The sequence below is a fragment of the Neoarius graeffei genome, chromosome 24, assembly GCF_027579695.1.
Source record: "Neoarius graeffei isolate fNeoGra1 chromosome 24, fNeoGra1.pri, whole genome shotgun sequence".
In the NCBI taxonomy this organism is placed as follows: domain Eukaryota; kingdom Metazoa; phylum Chordata; class Actinopteri; order Siluriformes; family Ariidae; genus Neoarius; species Neoarius graeffei.
Window position 1 is genome coordinate 42,097,033 of NC_083592.1, and position 13,807 is coordinate 42,110,839.

A 13,807-nucleotide genomic window follows, 5' to 3' on the forward strand; every position below is an offset into this window, starting at 1 on the left:
TTAATTTGTCCAGCGAGTCTTCTCCTAGCTTATTAAAATGAGTCGGCTTTGTCCGTCTGGTGGGGAACAACATCGGCAGCCAATGAGATCGCTTATGATGAATCGGAAAATTCCGGGATGTCTGACGTTTTCTTTCTATATTTTTATTGGACGGTTTGAACACGTGATCTTGACATAGCAAACAGATTACAGTTTGTTTACATCATACCACGCGGACATATTACTTTGACAGAATCAACACAAACATTGAAAAAAAGGCCGCTTGTTTAACACAAATATCAATCAATATGTAAATGGATCTGTTATTTGCTCTCCTATGTATCTAGTTACTTGTGGGTAGGAAATTTAACGTATCGGTATAAATCTAAGCGTATCGGATTTTTAACTAAAGCGACGAAGCGTATCAGCAGGCAGAGCAAGCATATCGGGCCCGATACGATAAAACGCTTTGGGGAAAACCATGGTATGGTTCCTCGTAAAATTAAAGGATCAATTTCACTCGTGATTTCGAAGTTTTTAAATTGCCTGAGTTGCAAAACTTCGAAATCACTTGTGAAATTAAAGTGATATCACGGGTAAATTCAGGAGCAAGATCAATGGAATTCTCCTATTTTATATTAAACTTTGGTCAAATATCTGTAACATTTTGCATTCTCTGCAATTTTTTTACCTTGCGCAATACCAGAAAGATTCAGTTGAAATCAAGCCATTTGAGGCGAATTGGTCCGTCTCTGAAAAAACTTGGCATTTGGATTTCCCGGCAAACATTGATTTTCGTGACGTCGCGTGCGGGACGCCTCCCTCTGAATCCTACGTCAGCGCTGGTTTGTTTATGAGAAAACGACCTGGTGGTTTTCTGCAAATTTCTTCAACGTTATCGCGTAATTATTAAAATGGTTAACAGATGTATCGTAGGAGGGTGTAGCAACACCAATCTTGATGGGATTAGTACTCATCGTTTTCCAAAAGACCGGACAATGAGAGAGAAATGGGAGCGCTTGGTCTACACAGGCTGCGCACTGAAACTGCGCAAAGCTCGCGCAGCCTGCTGGCGCTTCCGCAGATAACGTCACGAATCTGGCTCCAGACTCCCTTGGGATTTTTCCAGATGCGTTTTGTTATTTTATTTTTTTCTGCTGTAGACAGATGGCCTTGTGCAAAATTACCCTTCTGGATGAGTGTGTAAACGGACATTCTTTCATATAAAAAAACCCACAAAATGGGTCCAGAATATGCACTTTAACCCTCTCTCATGTTATTTACCCTGTTGATAGCGAGGCTTGTGTTGGACTCGAAATTGTCTTTAATGACTTGGACTTGAGATTTAGTGACTCGGCTACAACACTGGACTCCTTTAACTGTTTGTTCAGGTCCAAATGCTCTGTAATAGGAGCCGCAGGAAGGGGTCCTGCAGGTGACCATCCTCATCCAGCACCCCCCCGAACCAGTAAACAGAAGAAGGGATGCCAGTTTTACCAGAGGAATGTGGTATAAAATCAATCAATCAAATCAATGTGAGCTAGCTAGCCAGGAAGCCAACAGGCTATAAAGTTAATGCGGCTATTTCGGGATCGATTTCTGCTCGCGAAGCAAAAATAAACAGAACTTTTGGCCACACTGTGTCTGAAATGTCACTTACTCAACATTAATTTCTTCAATAGGACTGTTGTATAATCTGGCTCCAGACTCCATTGGGATTTTTCCAGACGCGTTTTGTTATTTTATTTTTTTCTGCTGTAGACAGATGGTTAAAAGTTAAAGTCCTTCCTACGCCATGTGGCACATTGGGCGGCGCCGATCTCCGTTTCTGCAGCCCTCTGCCTCTCGCCTATTACATAGCTAGGGTTACAGTGGGGGGCGTGTCCTCTGGTAACCACGAGAGTTTAACTCCCCACTCGCATCTGTATTGCAGCGTGCCTTGCCAGATGGTAGTACGTACCATTTTTATGATGGTCTTTGGTATGACCCGACCGCAAGTAGAACTCATGATCTCCCGATCGAGAGGCAGACACGCTACCACTAGGCCACTAGTCGGTTGTAGACAGATGGCCTTGTGCAAAATTACCCTTCTGGATGAGTGTGTAAATGGACATTCTTTCATATAAAAAAAAAGAAATTGGTCCAGATTCAGACCCTCCAGGATTTCGCGATTTGCAACTTCAACGCAAATTCAACCAATCCCCGCGAATTCAGGGCGGTGTTGCAATTATAGCCAATCACCGCAACTTTCCCGCAAATTTGACCAATCGTTGGCGTCATCTTGAGGTGTCGTCAACAAACTACCTTCCGCCTTACTTCCGTGTATACGTTCAAGAGAAGCAGCATGTGCGCAGTGTTGCCAGATTGGGCGGTTTTTGAACATATTTTGGGCTGGAAAACGTCAGCAGTATCTGGCAACACTGCATGTGCGAGTCAGTGTTTATATAGGCTTAAATTCTGTTACTGAAAGTGTGTTATGTTTACAGTGAAGCACTGTGTGCACTTTACATTATTTTTTTACTTAATACAAGAAATTAATGGATGCCAACATTTTTGCCAAAATGGTATTTTATTTTCCATTGTTTAGGCAGCTTCAGCATCATACTGTGAGATTCTGTTCAAATTGTTTTTTTTTTCTTCTATGAAGCCTGAGCCATTTATTTTATTAGTTTATAATTATTGCTTAATTTAGTCTTCAGGAGAGACTGCCTGCACACAGTACTAGTATTAATAGGTTTTTTTTCTTACATGAAAGCTGAGGCATTTATATTATATTTTAAGGGAACTTCATGTTGTGCTGTGAGGTTCTCTGCACTTTAACTTTTGAACCAACAGGTGCATTTGGAGAAGTAAAGCCTATTTTTCTGCATTTTTGTAGCCCTGGTAATCTTTTATATCGGTAAAGTTGTTTATAGGACCATTTCTCAGTGTCTTTGTTTTTTTTTAATCAATAGTTTTTCAGTAATAACTTAATATTTAACATATCACTCAATTTTAATCACAAAAAGAGACAACAATTTCTCGCAACTTCCACTTCCTCCCGCAATGTAATCGCAACAAAAAAATAAACACCGCAACTTTCATCGCAATTTTTTGGAAAACCCCCCGCAACATCAGACATTTTAGCCCGGAGCAATCACAAAAAAGGCCCGCGGAATCCTGGGGGGGACTGCAGAATATCCACTTTAATCCTTAACTTTACTCGGCCTCATACGATTACCTATTGACCCTTCCCACTCACGTGACCTTCGTAAACGCGACCGCCATTTTGGACATGAAGTGGACTTCGGTTCGAATCGGTTTGAATGCGAGGAAGACGACAAACGAAAAACATAAAAGAAAAAGGAGCGAGATGCAGAAAACACCTTCACTATCCAGCGACGTAGGGCATTTACAGGGCGAGCAGAGGGAGAGGTATTTGCAAAAATTGAGGTTAGCAGGCTTAGAGAACGACGTTTACCTGCTTCCACCAGGATTGTTCACTGACGTTTGGAAGTACACGAAGCCCTCGTCTTTACCTGACTTCGGCCCACATGATCTGTATACCTATGTCGTTAAAAACCCATCGCCATACACAGGTATTGATCTGAAAGCGTATAAGAGTTTGGATGCCTACAAATATTTTGTGTCAGGCTGGGTAACATGCCTACATCAGCGGGTCGTCCCTGGAGCCGGTGGTCGCCATCTTATTACAGCTAAGGTTTGTTCACATTTTCATTTAATGTCGGTCCTCAGGATAAACAAAATGTTGTCGTCATTGAAATAACTTCTTAGTCTGTTGAGACATGGCCCGTTATAAATTTGCTGTTACCAGGCAATGACCAAGAACTGTATTATTAGGGTCGGTGTCTGTGTTGTAGCAGTGTACTAGCAGCTAGCTGTTAGCACTAGCTAATGTCAACAACATAGTAGCTAGTATGTTACTATAGCAATGTTTACGTTCAGTCATTTGGATGACTGTTAAAATGTTACACTCGTTTTAACAGGATCCGATAAAATGATAAATCTTGCCTTGTGTGTTGATGGTTACTACATCCAGGTGCACAACAATATAATGGCATGATGGAAGTCTTGCTGAAAGGAAAAACTTCCTTTGATGGCTATATTCCTGTCGATGCTTCGCCGTCGTTCCTCGTTGTTGGCTGTGGTAGACTACTGGTAGTTCATGTCCAAAATGGCAGCCGCATTTGTCGTGACATCACGTGGGATGGGTCAATACGAACATTCTAATGGCCCTTTTCCACTACCCTTTTTCAGCTCACTTCAGCCCGACACGGCTCGCGTTTCGACTACCTCAGAGCAGCACGACTCAGCTCGCTTCAGCCCTACTCAGCACCCAAAACTCGCACGGTTTTGGAGTGGGGCTGAAGCTAGCCAAACCGAGCCGAGTGGGGCTAGGGGCGTGAGCAGACACTCCCCTGTGCACTGATTGGTGAGGAGGAGTGTCCTCACACGCCCACACGCCCCGCGAGCACGCTGGGATCTGTAAACACTGTAAACCCGGAAGAAGAAGAATTACGAGAATTTCTTTAGCCTTATGCGCCTCGCCTCATCTATACGCTCTTGCCAGTATCTGTTGGCGTCATCGGTGACACCAAGACCAGCAACACTAACGACTCCATGTCCTCCATGTTTACTGTTTACTATCCGGGTCGTAAGACTACCGCTTAAAAGATCACTGATGTCACTGTTTGCGCCGCCTAACGACATCACGTGACGTCCACCCACTTTCGCTAACTCCACCCAATGTGTCCACCCACTTCCAGCCAGCACGGTTGTAGTCGAAATGCAACTCCAACAGCCCCGCTCAGCCGCGTTGGTAATGGAAAAGCGGCATAAGTGAACATCTTCCTTCCTGTAACCTTATTTGGAATTTGCTACGTCAGTGATCATAATGAATATGAACGAGTATGCAAATTGATATATCTATATATATATATGACGTCATCTGGCGACTTTTAAAGCTAGCTTGTTTTAGCTACTTCCCCCTGAAGAGATGGAAACATTATGGGCTGCAGGAAATGAAGCAAAACAACACCTGTGATTTCTTCTTGTCTTCAGAAAACGTCAGTATAGTTATTTACAAACAAACAAACAAACCGCTACATATAGAAAATACTTAATGCCGGATTAGCATTACCTTGCTCAATTTACAAGCTAATTTAAATCTCAGATAACCAATTACTCAGCTAAAATGCCTTCCTCTTGCTCGATAAGTGATACCTGTGAGGTAAATAAACAAGTTTATTCCTGTGTTTAATGTAAACAGCAGCTATCCTTGTGCTAGTCCTCTTGAGTAAAAGCTAGCTCGCTAATTCATTTGCTGTACCACAGAGCCGGTGAGTTGTGTTAGCCTGCCTGCTAAACAAGCCTTCAAGACCGCCGGTGAGCTTGCAGGCTTTACTGGGCTGAGGCTAGAGAGCTCTGAAAGGGCAAAGGCATCGGAAAAGAAAGCTCCAAGGCAGAGATATAGCGAGTGAAACTCGGTGTGCGGTACCTTATCGCTGATATTATCCGTGCTGTCAGGTTCTCCTGCTGCTCCTCCTCCGCGCTTCCTCAGCTCGGTCATTGCCTCCTTATTTCTACCTCAAACATACAGCAGGAGTTCAAAATACACGGTTTAATAAATGTCAGCTCCTAACAGAGGGTTCTTTTCACCAACATGGACCAGGAAGAAAGCAAACAGCAGGTGAAGAGGTTCGGGAAACCCTCAGAAGGTCTGGAAGAGACTCGAAATGATAGAATGCGTGCATTTGTTTATATCCGCAGCTCTGTGTCACTGCAGCAGCTCTCTCTGTCTCTCTCACACACACACAAGGTTGCCAGATTGGTCAAGAGTGTTTACATCCTTAATCCACTTCAGAGAGGTAATGCCATGCACTTTGCAATTATTTTATTTTATTTTATTCCCTGAGATGCTTTTTTTTTTTTTTTCAAAACAAACTCCTTACTACTACTACTTCTTTTTTAACCTTATGCTGTTTCAGCACAGTATGAAACCCCCCCAGCTGTGTTTTTAAATATTAACATATGTAATTAGTTTCGCTCTGATTGGCTAACACTTGTTTTTTTTTTTTTTTTTTTTTTAGCCACACCCTCTCCAACAGGTGTGGAAGTGTAGCTAAACTTAGGCCAAGTTTACATTAGACCGTATCTGTCTCGTTTTCTTCGCGGATGCACTGTCCGTTTACATTAAAACGCCGGGAAACGGGAATCCGCCAGCGTCCACGTATTCAATCCAGATCGTGTCTGGTCCGGTGCTGTGTAAACATTGAGAATACGCGGATACGCTGTGCTGAGCTCTAGCTGGCATCGTCATTGGACAACGTCACTGTGACATCCACCTTCCTGATTCGCTGGCGTTGGTCATGTGACGCGACTGCTGAAAAACGGCGCGGACTTCCGCCTTGTATCACCTTTCATTAAAGAGTATAAAAGTATGAAAATACTGCAAATACTGATGCAAATACTGCCCATTGTGTAGTTATGATGGTCTTTAGGCTTGCCATCCTTCCACTTGCAAGTGGTAAGTGATATGCGCTGGGATCACACACACAGCGGCTCAGTCCCGAATCACTGCTCGTGCGCTTCACTCGCGCGCTCTGTGAGCTGCACAGGGCCGGAGTGCGCACCCTCCAGAGGGCACTCGCTGTTCAGGGCGGAGTGATTTGGAGCACAGGATGCCTGCGGAGCCGAGCGTATCCGTGTATTGGTGTTGCTGTGTGCACACTAATCGTTTTAAAAACGTTAATCTGATGATCCGCTGATACGGTCTAATGTAAACTTGGCCTCAGATACCCCATTTTTAGGCAGCACTGTCACCTTAGGGCCAATTTATGCTGACAACGCAGTCCTTGCAGATGGCATCACAGACAGCGTCTGCGTAGCCCCCCCACCTTCGCAGACGCTCTGCGCGCACCTCCCAAAAATTGTGACCACCGCAGAAGCCTCGCAGACAGCGTCGCAGACAAGAGGGCTCTGATTGGTCCACTCTACATCCGCTGTACACGCACTTCCGCTTCCCTACTTTCCCGGTTTGTTTTGTTTTCACGACCACCATTTTTAAAAACACAAGCAAAGATGGAGCAGCACGAAGAGCGGTTGATCGAGGAAGTGAGGAAGTACGTACATCTATACGACTCCAGTTCTAGTCATTATAAGGAACCAGAGGATAAACACTCCACTAACCACACCCACCAACTACTCCTAGCGATTTCGCGACTTCGCGCCCCCTTGCGTTGTGGCGGTGAATAACATCGCGCACGCCTATTACTCCCCGCTCAACGATAAATTACAACTGTCTGCGAAAAGCTATCTGTGAAAGCCTTGTCGCAAGAGCATGCAGAGGCCTTTACAGCAAGAAGATCCTGCGTTCGAGCCCAGTCTTTCTGTGTGGAGTTTGCATGTTCTCCCCGTGTCCGCGTGGGTTTCCCCCACAGTCCAAAGACATGCAGGTTAGGTTAACTGGTGACTCTAAATTGAGCGTAGGTGTGAATGTGAGTGTGAATGGTTGTCTGTGTCTATGTGTCAGCCCTGTGATGACCTGGCGACTTGTCCAGGGTGTACCCCGCCTTTCGCCCGTAGTCAGCTGGGATAGGCTTCAGCTTGCCTGCGACCCTGTAGAACAGGATAAAGCGGCTAGAGATAAGGGATGGATATATAATTAGTTTCGCTCTGATTGGCTAACACTTTTTTTAAACAGAGCTCTGTTAGCCACACCCTCTCCAACAGGTGTGGAAGTGTAGATAAACTCAGATACCCCATTTTCAGGCAGCACTGTCGCCTCACAGCAAGAAGGTCCTGCGTTCAAGCCCAGTCTTTCTGTGCGGAGTTTGCATGTTCTCGCCGTGTATGCGTGGGTTTCCTCCGGGTGCTCCGGTTTCCCCCACAGTCCAAAGACATGCAGGTTAGGTTAACTGGTGACTCTAAATTGACCGTAGGTGTGAATGTGAGTGTGAATAGTTGTCTGTGTGTCAGTTCTGTGATGACCTGGCGACTTGTCCAGAGTGTATCCCGCCTTTCGCCCGTAGTCAGCTGGGATAGGCTGTGACCCTGTAGGACAGGATAAGCAGCTACAGATAATGGATGGATATGTAATTAGTTTCGCTCTGACTGGCTAACGCTTTTTTTTTTTAAACAGAGCTCTGTTAGCCACACCCTCTCCAACAGGTGTGGAACTGTAGCTAAACTCAGATACCGCATTTTCAGGCAGCACGTTGGTGTAGTGGTTAGCACTGTTGCCTCACAGCAAGAAGGTCCTGGGTTTGAACCCAGCAGCCGATGAGGGCCTTTCTGTGTGGAGTTTGCATGTTGTCTGCGTGGATTTCCTCCCACAGTCCAAAATTGACCGTGAGTGTGAATGGTTGTTTGTGTGTGTGTGTGTCAGCCCTGCGATGAGCTGGCAACTTGTCCAGGGTGTACCCTACCTCTCACCCATGGTCAGCTGGGATAGGTTCCAGCTTGCCCCCTGTGACCCTGCACGGGATAAGCGGTTACAGATCAAATAAACAAACAAACCCCCTTTTTAACCAACAGGTTCTGTTCTTCAAAATAGGCAAACACCCTATTATAAAAATTGTGAATACTGCAGCCATCCGGAATCAGTAGAGCATGTAATATTTCACTGTAAGAAATAAGCTTTATAAATCTCTCAGAATGGTTAATCATCACAATTTCACGTTACCTGGTTTATTCAGTCAGATGTATTATTACGTTATCAAATTTCTGAAAGATTCAGAATTGGCTAAAAGAATATAAAGGTGTTTTTTTTTTTGGTTGTTGTTTTTTTCTTCCCTCCCTTATATCTCCTGTTCCACACTCCAGCCCAGTCGGTGGCGCTAATGTACCTTTAAGTTGGTTTGCCAATTGCCATAAAACCTTAAAGACGATGATGAAGGTTCTGCTCTTGTTTGTGCACCAACTTTTGAACCCTTCAGAGCATTTCGACCAAAAATGAATTGGTTCAGACCCTGAAAAGTTGGTTCCTGGTTGCACCCAAAATACAACTGTTTTTTTTCCAGCACGAACCACGAGGACATCTGTGGGCGTGTTTATTAGTTTGGAAAGGAGGTGGAGTGCAGTAATGGAGAACACAATGGAAAAGGATGCATTTTTAGAAAAAAAATGGACTGAAAACAAATATCTGCAATAACCGAACAAAGGCCTGCAGGGAGAAGCCATGGCCTAGAGGTAAGAGAAGCAGCTTTGGGACCAAAAGGTCGCCAGGTTGATTCCCTGGACCAGCAGGAATGGCTGAGGTACCCTTGAGCAAGGCTCCCAACCCCCGATGGCTCTCCAGGTACATTGTTCTGGATTTGAGCGTCTGCTGAATGCCTGTAATCAATGCACTCTGATGTCTTCCGACTACTGTTTACTCACATTGTGAAACGCCCTCCATTCGTGATGCACCCTTGATGACTGACTGGTGAAAACATGAACTGGTTCACTAGCTGGCACCATGGTTCAAAGAATCCTGAATAGAACGAGTTCAAGAACTCGTTTCTTGTTGGTTGAAAAAGGGTATGAAAGGTACAGTAAGCAATGGCTTCTGCACCAGGATTACAGCTTTTACATGGATGAAGAGGAAAATGAAACCCTTGTGGACACTTGTGTTTTCTCCCCAACATCTCCACTTGTTCCTTCCAGGTATCATTTGCTGAATAATTGGGTAGATGGCTCCATTTTCTTGATTCAAAATGCTAAGGGTGGTTATATGTTAATAAGGGATAAAAATGAGAGGAGATTCTACATAAGAAGCATGCACTTTTGTAACCAACCTGTTCTTTCTGCCTATTTTCTTTCCATAGCCATTAAAGTCTGGGAAGGTAACAGTCCACTTTGAAAGGTCCAGTAAGTCTGCAAGTCACATCAACAGATCATATTTCAAAAACAACATGGGGGGAAGGTATGTCTCCTTTAAAACCTGTACATTTCACTGGGAACCAAACTATACCCCCTCCAAGCCTGCTGAAAAATCCAGTTTGGTCTGTTCAGCTACCAGTTACTAAAACAGGCTGACCTGGTCAAACTGACAGACCATCTTTACCAGCTGGGGAGTGCTGGGAGAAAGAAAATGGTTTCTTACACTGAAAGAAAATACCAAACTAAGAAAGAAAATTAAAAATCTCAAACTATCCAAAACGGTTTCATCAGTATGAGAATTCCTCGTACAGTGATGGACATTAGTATTGAACACGTTAACTATTTTCCAGTGCAGCTGTTCACATGAGAAGTTGAGCACACATTGGTACTAATACAATAAAACTGCACATTAAGAGAAATCCATCCATTATCTGTAATCGCTTATCCTGTGCAGGGTCGCGGGCAAGCTGGAGCCTATCCCAGCTGACTATGGGCGACTTGTCCAGGGTGTACCCCGCCTCTCGCTCATAGTCAGCTGGGATGGGCTCCAGCTTGCCCGCGACCCTACACAAGATAAACGGTAATGGATGGATGGATGGATGGATTTTTGGAATGATTATGATGATTATCCTGATTCTCATGGTATGGACTGGTGTTGATGTCAGACGTAATGTGAAAATCACTTTTTTTTTTTTTTCCCCTCTCAGATACTCATCTCATTTGTGTCTTTCTGTGAAAATCCAAGTTATATTAATAATAGTTTACAGTGGTGCTTGAAAGTGTGTGAACCCTTTAGAATTTTCTATATTTCTGCATAAATATGACCTAAAACATCAGATTTTCACACAAGTCCTAAAAGTAGATAAAGAGAACCCAGTTAAACAAATGAGACACAAATATTATACTTGGTCATTTATTTATTGAGGAAAATGATCCAATATTACATATCTGTGAGTGGCAAAAGTATGTGAAAAGTATTGCTTTCACTATCTGGTTTGACCCCCTTGTGCAGCAATAACTGCTCGCTTCAGGTCCTTCCACAACATTTCCATTGGATTAAGGTCAGGACTTTGACTTGGCCATTCCAAAACATGAACTTTATTCTTCTTTAACCATTCTTTGGTAGAACGACTTGTGTGCTTAGGGTCGTTGTCTTGCTGCATGACCCACCTTCTCTTGAGATTCAGCTCATGGACAGATGTCCTGACGTTTTCTTTTAGAATTCGCTGGTATAATTCAGAATTCATTGTTCCATCAATGATGGCAAGCCGTCCTGGCCCAGATGCAGCAAAACAGGCCCAAACCATGATACTACCACCACCATGTTTCACAGATGGGATAAGGTTCTTATGCTGGAATGCAGTGGCTTCCTTTCTCCAAACATAACGCTTCTCATTTAAACCACAAAATTCTATTTTGGTCTCATCCGTCCACAAAACATTTTTCCAATAGCCTTCTGGCTTGTCCATGTGATCTTTAGCAAACTGCAGACAAGCAGCAATGTTCTTTTTGGAGAGCAGTGGCTTTCTCCTTGCAACCCTGCCATGCACACCATTGTTGTTCAGCGTTCTCCTGATGGTGGACTCATGAACATTAACATTAGCCAATGTGAGAGAGGCCTTCAGTTGCTTAGAAGTTACCCTGGGGTCCTTTGTGACCTCGCCGACTATTACACGCCTTGTTCTTGGCGTGATCTTTGTTGGTCGACCACTCCTGGGGAGGATAACAATGATCTTCAATTTCCTCCATTTGTACACAATCTGTCTGACTGTGGATCGGTGGAGTCCAAACTCTTTAGAGATGGTTTTGTAACCTTTTCCAGCCTGATGAGCATCAACAACGCTTTTTCTGAGGTCCTCAGAAATCTCCTTTGTTCGTGCCATGATACACTTCCACAAACACGTGTTGTGAAGATCAGACTTTGATAGATCCCTGTTCTTTAAATAAAACAGGGTGCCCACTCACACCTGATTGTCATCCCATTGATTGAAAACACCTGACTCTAATTTCACTTTCAAATCAACTGCCAACCCTAGAGGTTCACTTACTTTTGCCACTCACAGATATGTAATATTGGATCATTTTCCTCAATAAATAAATGACCAAGTATAATATTTTTGTTTCATTTGTTTAACTGGGTTCTCTTTATCTACTTTTAGGACTTGTGTGAAAATCTGATGTTTTAGGTCATATTTATGCAGAAATGTAGAAAATTCTAAAGGGTTCACAAACTTTCAAGCACCACTGTACTAACTGTCCTGCTGAAAAAATCTGGTTTTGAATGGATTGGCTGCTGTTAAATGAATAATTTGCTGATTGTGTCAACACTGAAATCTCATGTCTACCTGTGACCCTGAAGAGCTTTAAAGCTACTCAGGTTAAAGCAATGCCTGTAAAGCATGTAGAACCTTACGACTCCTGTGACTCTTTAGAAAAACGAGAACCTCCAACCCTGGAAGAATTCTTTCTTCCAAGAGTGTATCCTTTCAGTGGTCTTACAGTGAACTGCCAGGTCGTGATCATCACTGATGTTCTTTCTGGAAGTGCCGTCATGACCGCGGGACAAGAACAGTTCTGGTTCAGGCGATTTGGGTCAGGTTAGGCACAGCACTGGTTAATCCGCCTGTCAGTTTGATTTGTGGTCAGCTCTGGTTCTGCGAAACTAATTTTCTGAACCTGACCAAGTCAGTACTGAATTTGGTTTGGAATGTTGGGATTGTCTCTCTGGGGGAACTTGAAGCATGTAGAGCCCTACGACTGTAGGTTCTCGGTCACTGTGGGTTCTAAGTGGGACTTCTTTAGAAAGCTAGTGGCAGATTCTACCGTAACTGGATCCATTAACCACTTGCCCATAAAAGAAATTTTTCTTGTCCTTTTTTCAGTGAGGTAATATTTTCAAGATTGAAAATATGGTATTTGGTCTTCTAAAACAGCACGCCATTTAAAAATACACTGAGTACATCAATAAAAGATTTTTAAAGAATAAAGTTCTATTTCTTTGACATATCTGACAGACATAACTCCCATTTTAAAAATCACTTTCATTATCCCTGTTGCTATCGTCAGTGAATTTCTGTCAGATGACCTGACGATAGACTCGGCCGTTATGGATCTTTGGTAGTTATCGTGTGGAAGCAGGCTTTATCATTTTTGGGTGTCAACAGATAGAGTTGACATAGATTAACAGCGAAAAAACTATTTCGTTCACGAGAGAAGCCCGCAGTTATTTTTAAAAATGCTCTCGTCAGTCTGTCAGTCAAATGCACCTGACGACAGCAAAATTCAAGCCGTCACCACACACATGTTGACTGACGCAAAGAGGAAATTCTACTGCGCGTGATTTTTGTGACAGCAGACATTTACTTCCGGGCAAGACTTGGAGTTCTGACAGCTAGATTTCATCAAATAAATCAAGGTAAGATTTTCAGTCAGCTATCCTGACGATAGAAATTTTTGACGATAGAAACATTGAGAATATATTTGTGCATTCATATTTAAATTTTTCTGGAGGAAAACTATCGTAAGTTGAGATAAATCAGAGCCACTTGCGACCCTTTCAGCCGACAGGCCATTTCAACGTGTTATTTCCCCGCGAAAGTGACACAGTCGTGTCTATCGTCACTGTTCTGACAATTATTGTTGATATTTCAATTTTGAAAATAAATTTTATCTTTTTTATTTCAATATTTTATTTGGTTCTAGTGATGAGGTATTTAATATCATTACTAAATTTGTCAGATTAATAATGTAAGAAACAGTTTTGTTGCTATTGTCATCTAGAGTGTCTGTCAGAATATGATGGTAGACGTTAGTTTGTCTGTCAGATTTTGATGATAGAAACCGATGTGTTTCTGTTGTCATTTAGCATGTCTGTCATGTCAGGCTTTTATTAATTAGTTACCAGAACTACGGTCCTAAAATTTACTGTGAATGTCCAAGACCCCAAATGCTACTAGAAAAACTTAAT

At 43.1% G+C, this 13,807-nt stretch overlaps 1 protein-coding gene and 1 long non-coding RNA gene across 2 annotated transcripts in view; one reads left to right on the top strand and one right to left on the bottom strand.

Annotated features, from left to right (window-relative positions):
- Positions 1-5,798, bottom strand: part of cds1 (CDP-diacylglycerol synthase (phosphatidate cytidylyltransferase) 1) — an 82,251-nt gene extending 76,453 nt beyond the window's left edge. The window contains exon 1 of the mRNA XM_060907261.1: positions 5,477-5,798. Coding sequence (XP_060763244.1) covers positions 5,477-5,548 — 72 coding nt within the window. The 5' untranslated portion in view covers positions 5,549-5,798. The remainder of the gene's footprint in view (positions 1-5,476) is intronic.
- Positions 4,956-13,807, top strand: part of LOC132872437 (uncharacterized) — a 49,907-nt gene continuing 41,055 nt past the window's right edge. Inside the window, exons 1-2 of the long non-coding RNA XR_009651440.1 lie at positions 4,956-5,045; positions 9,786-9,828. This is a non-coding gene — a long non-coding RNA (uncharacterized LOC132872437). The remainder of the gene's footprint in view (positions 5,046-9,785; positions 9,829-13,807) is intronic.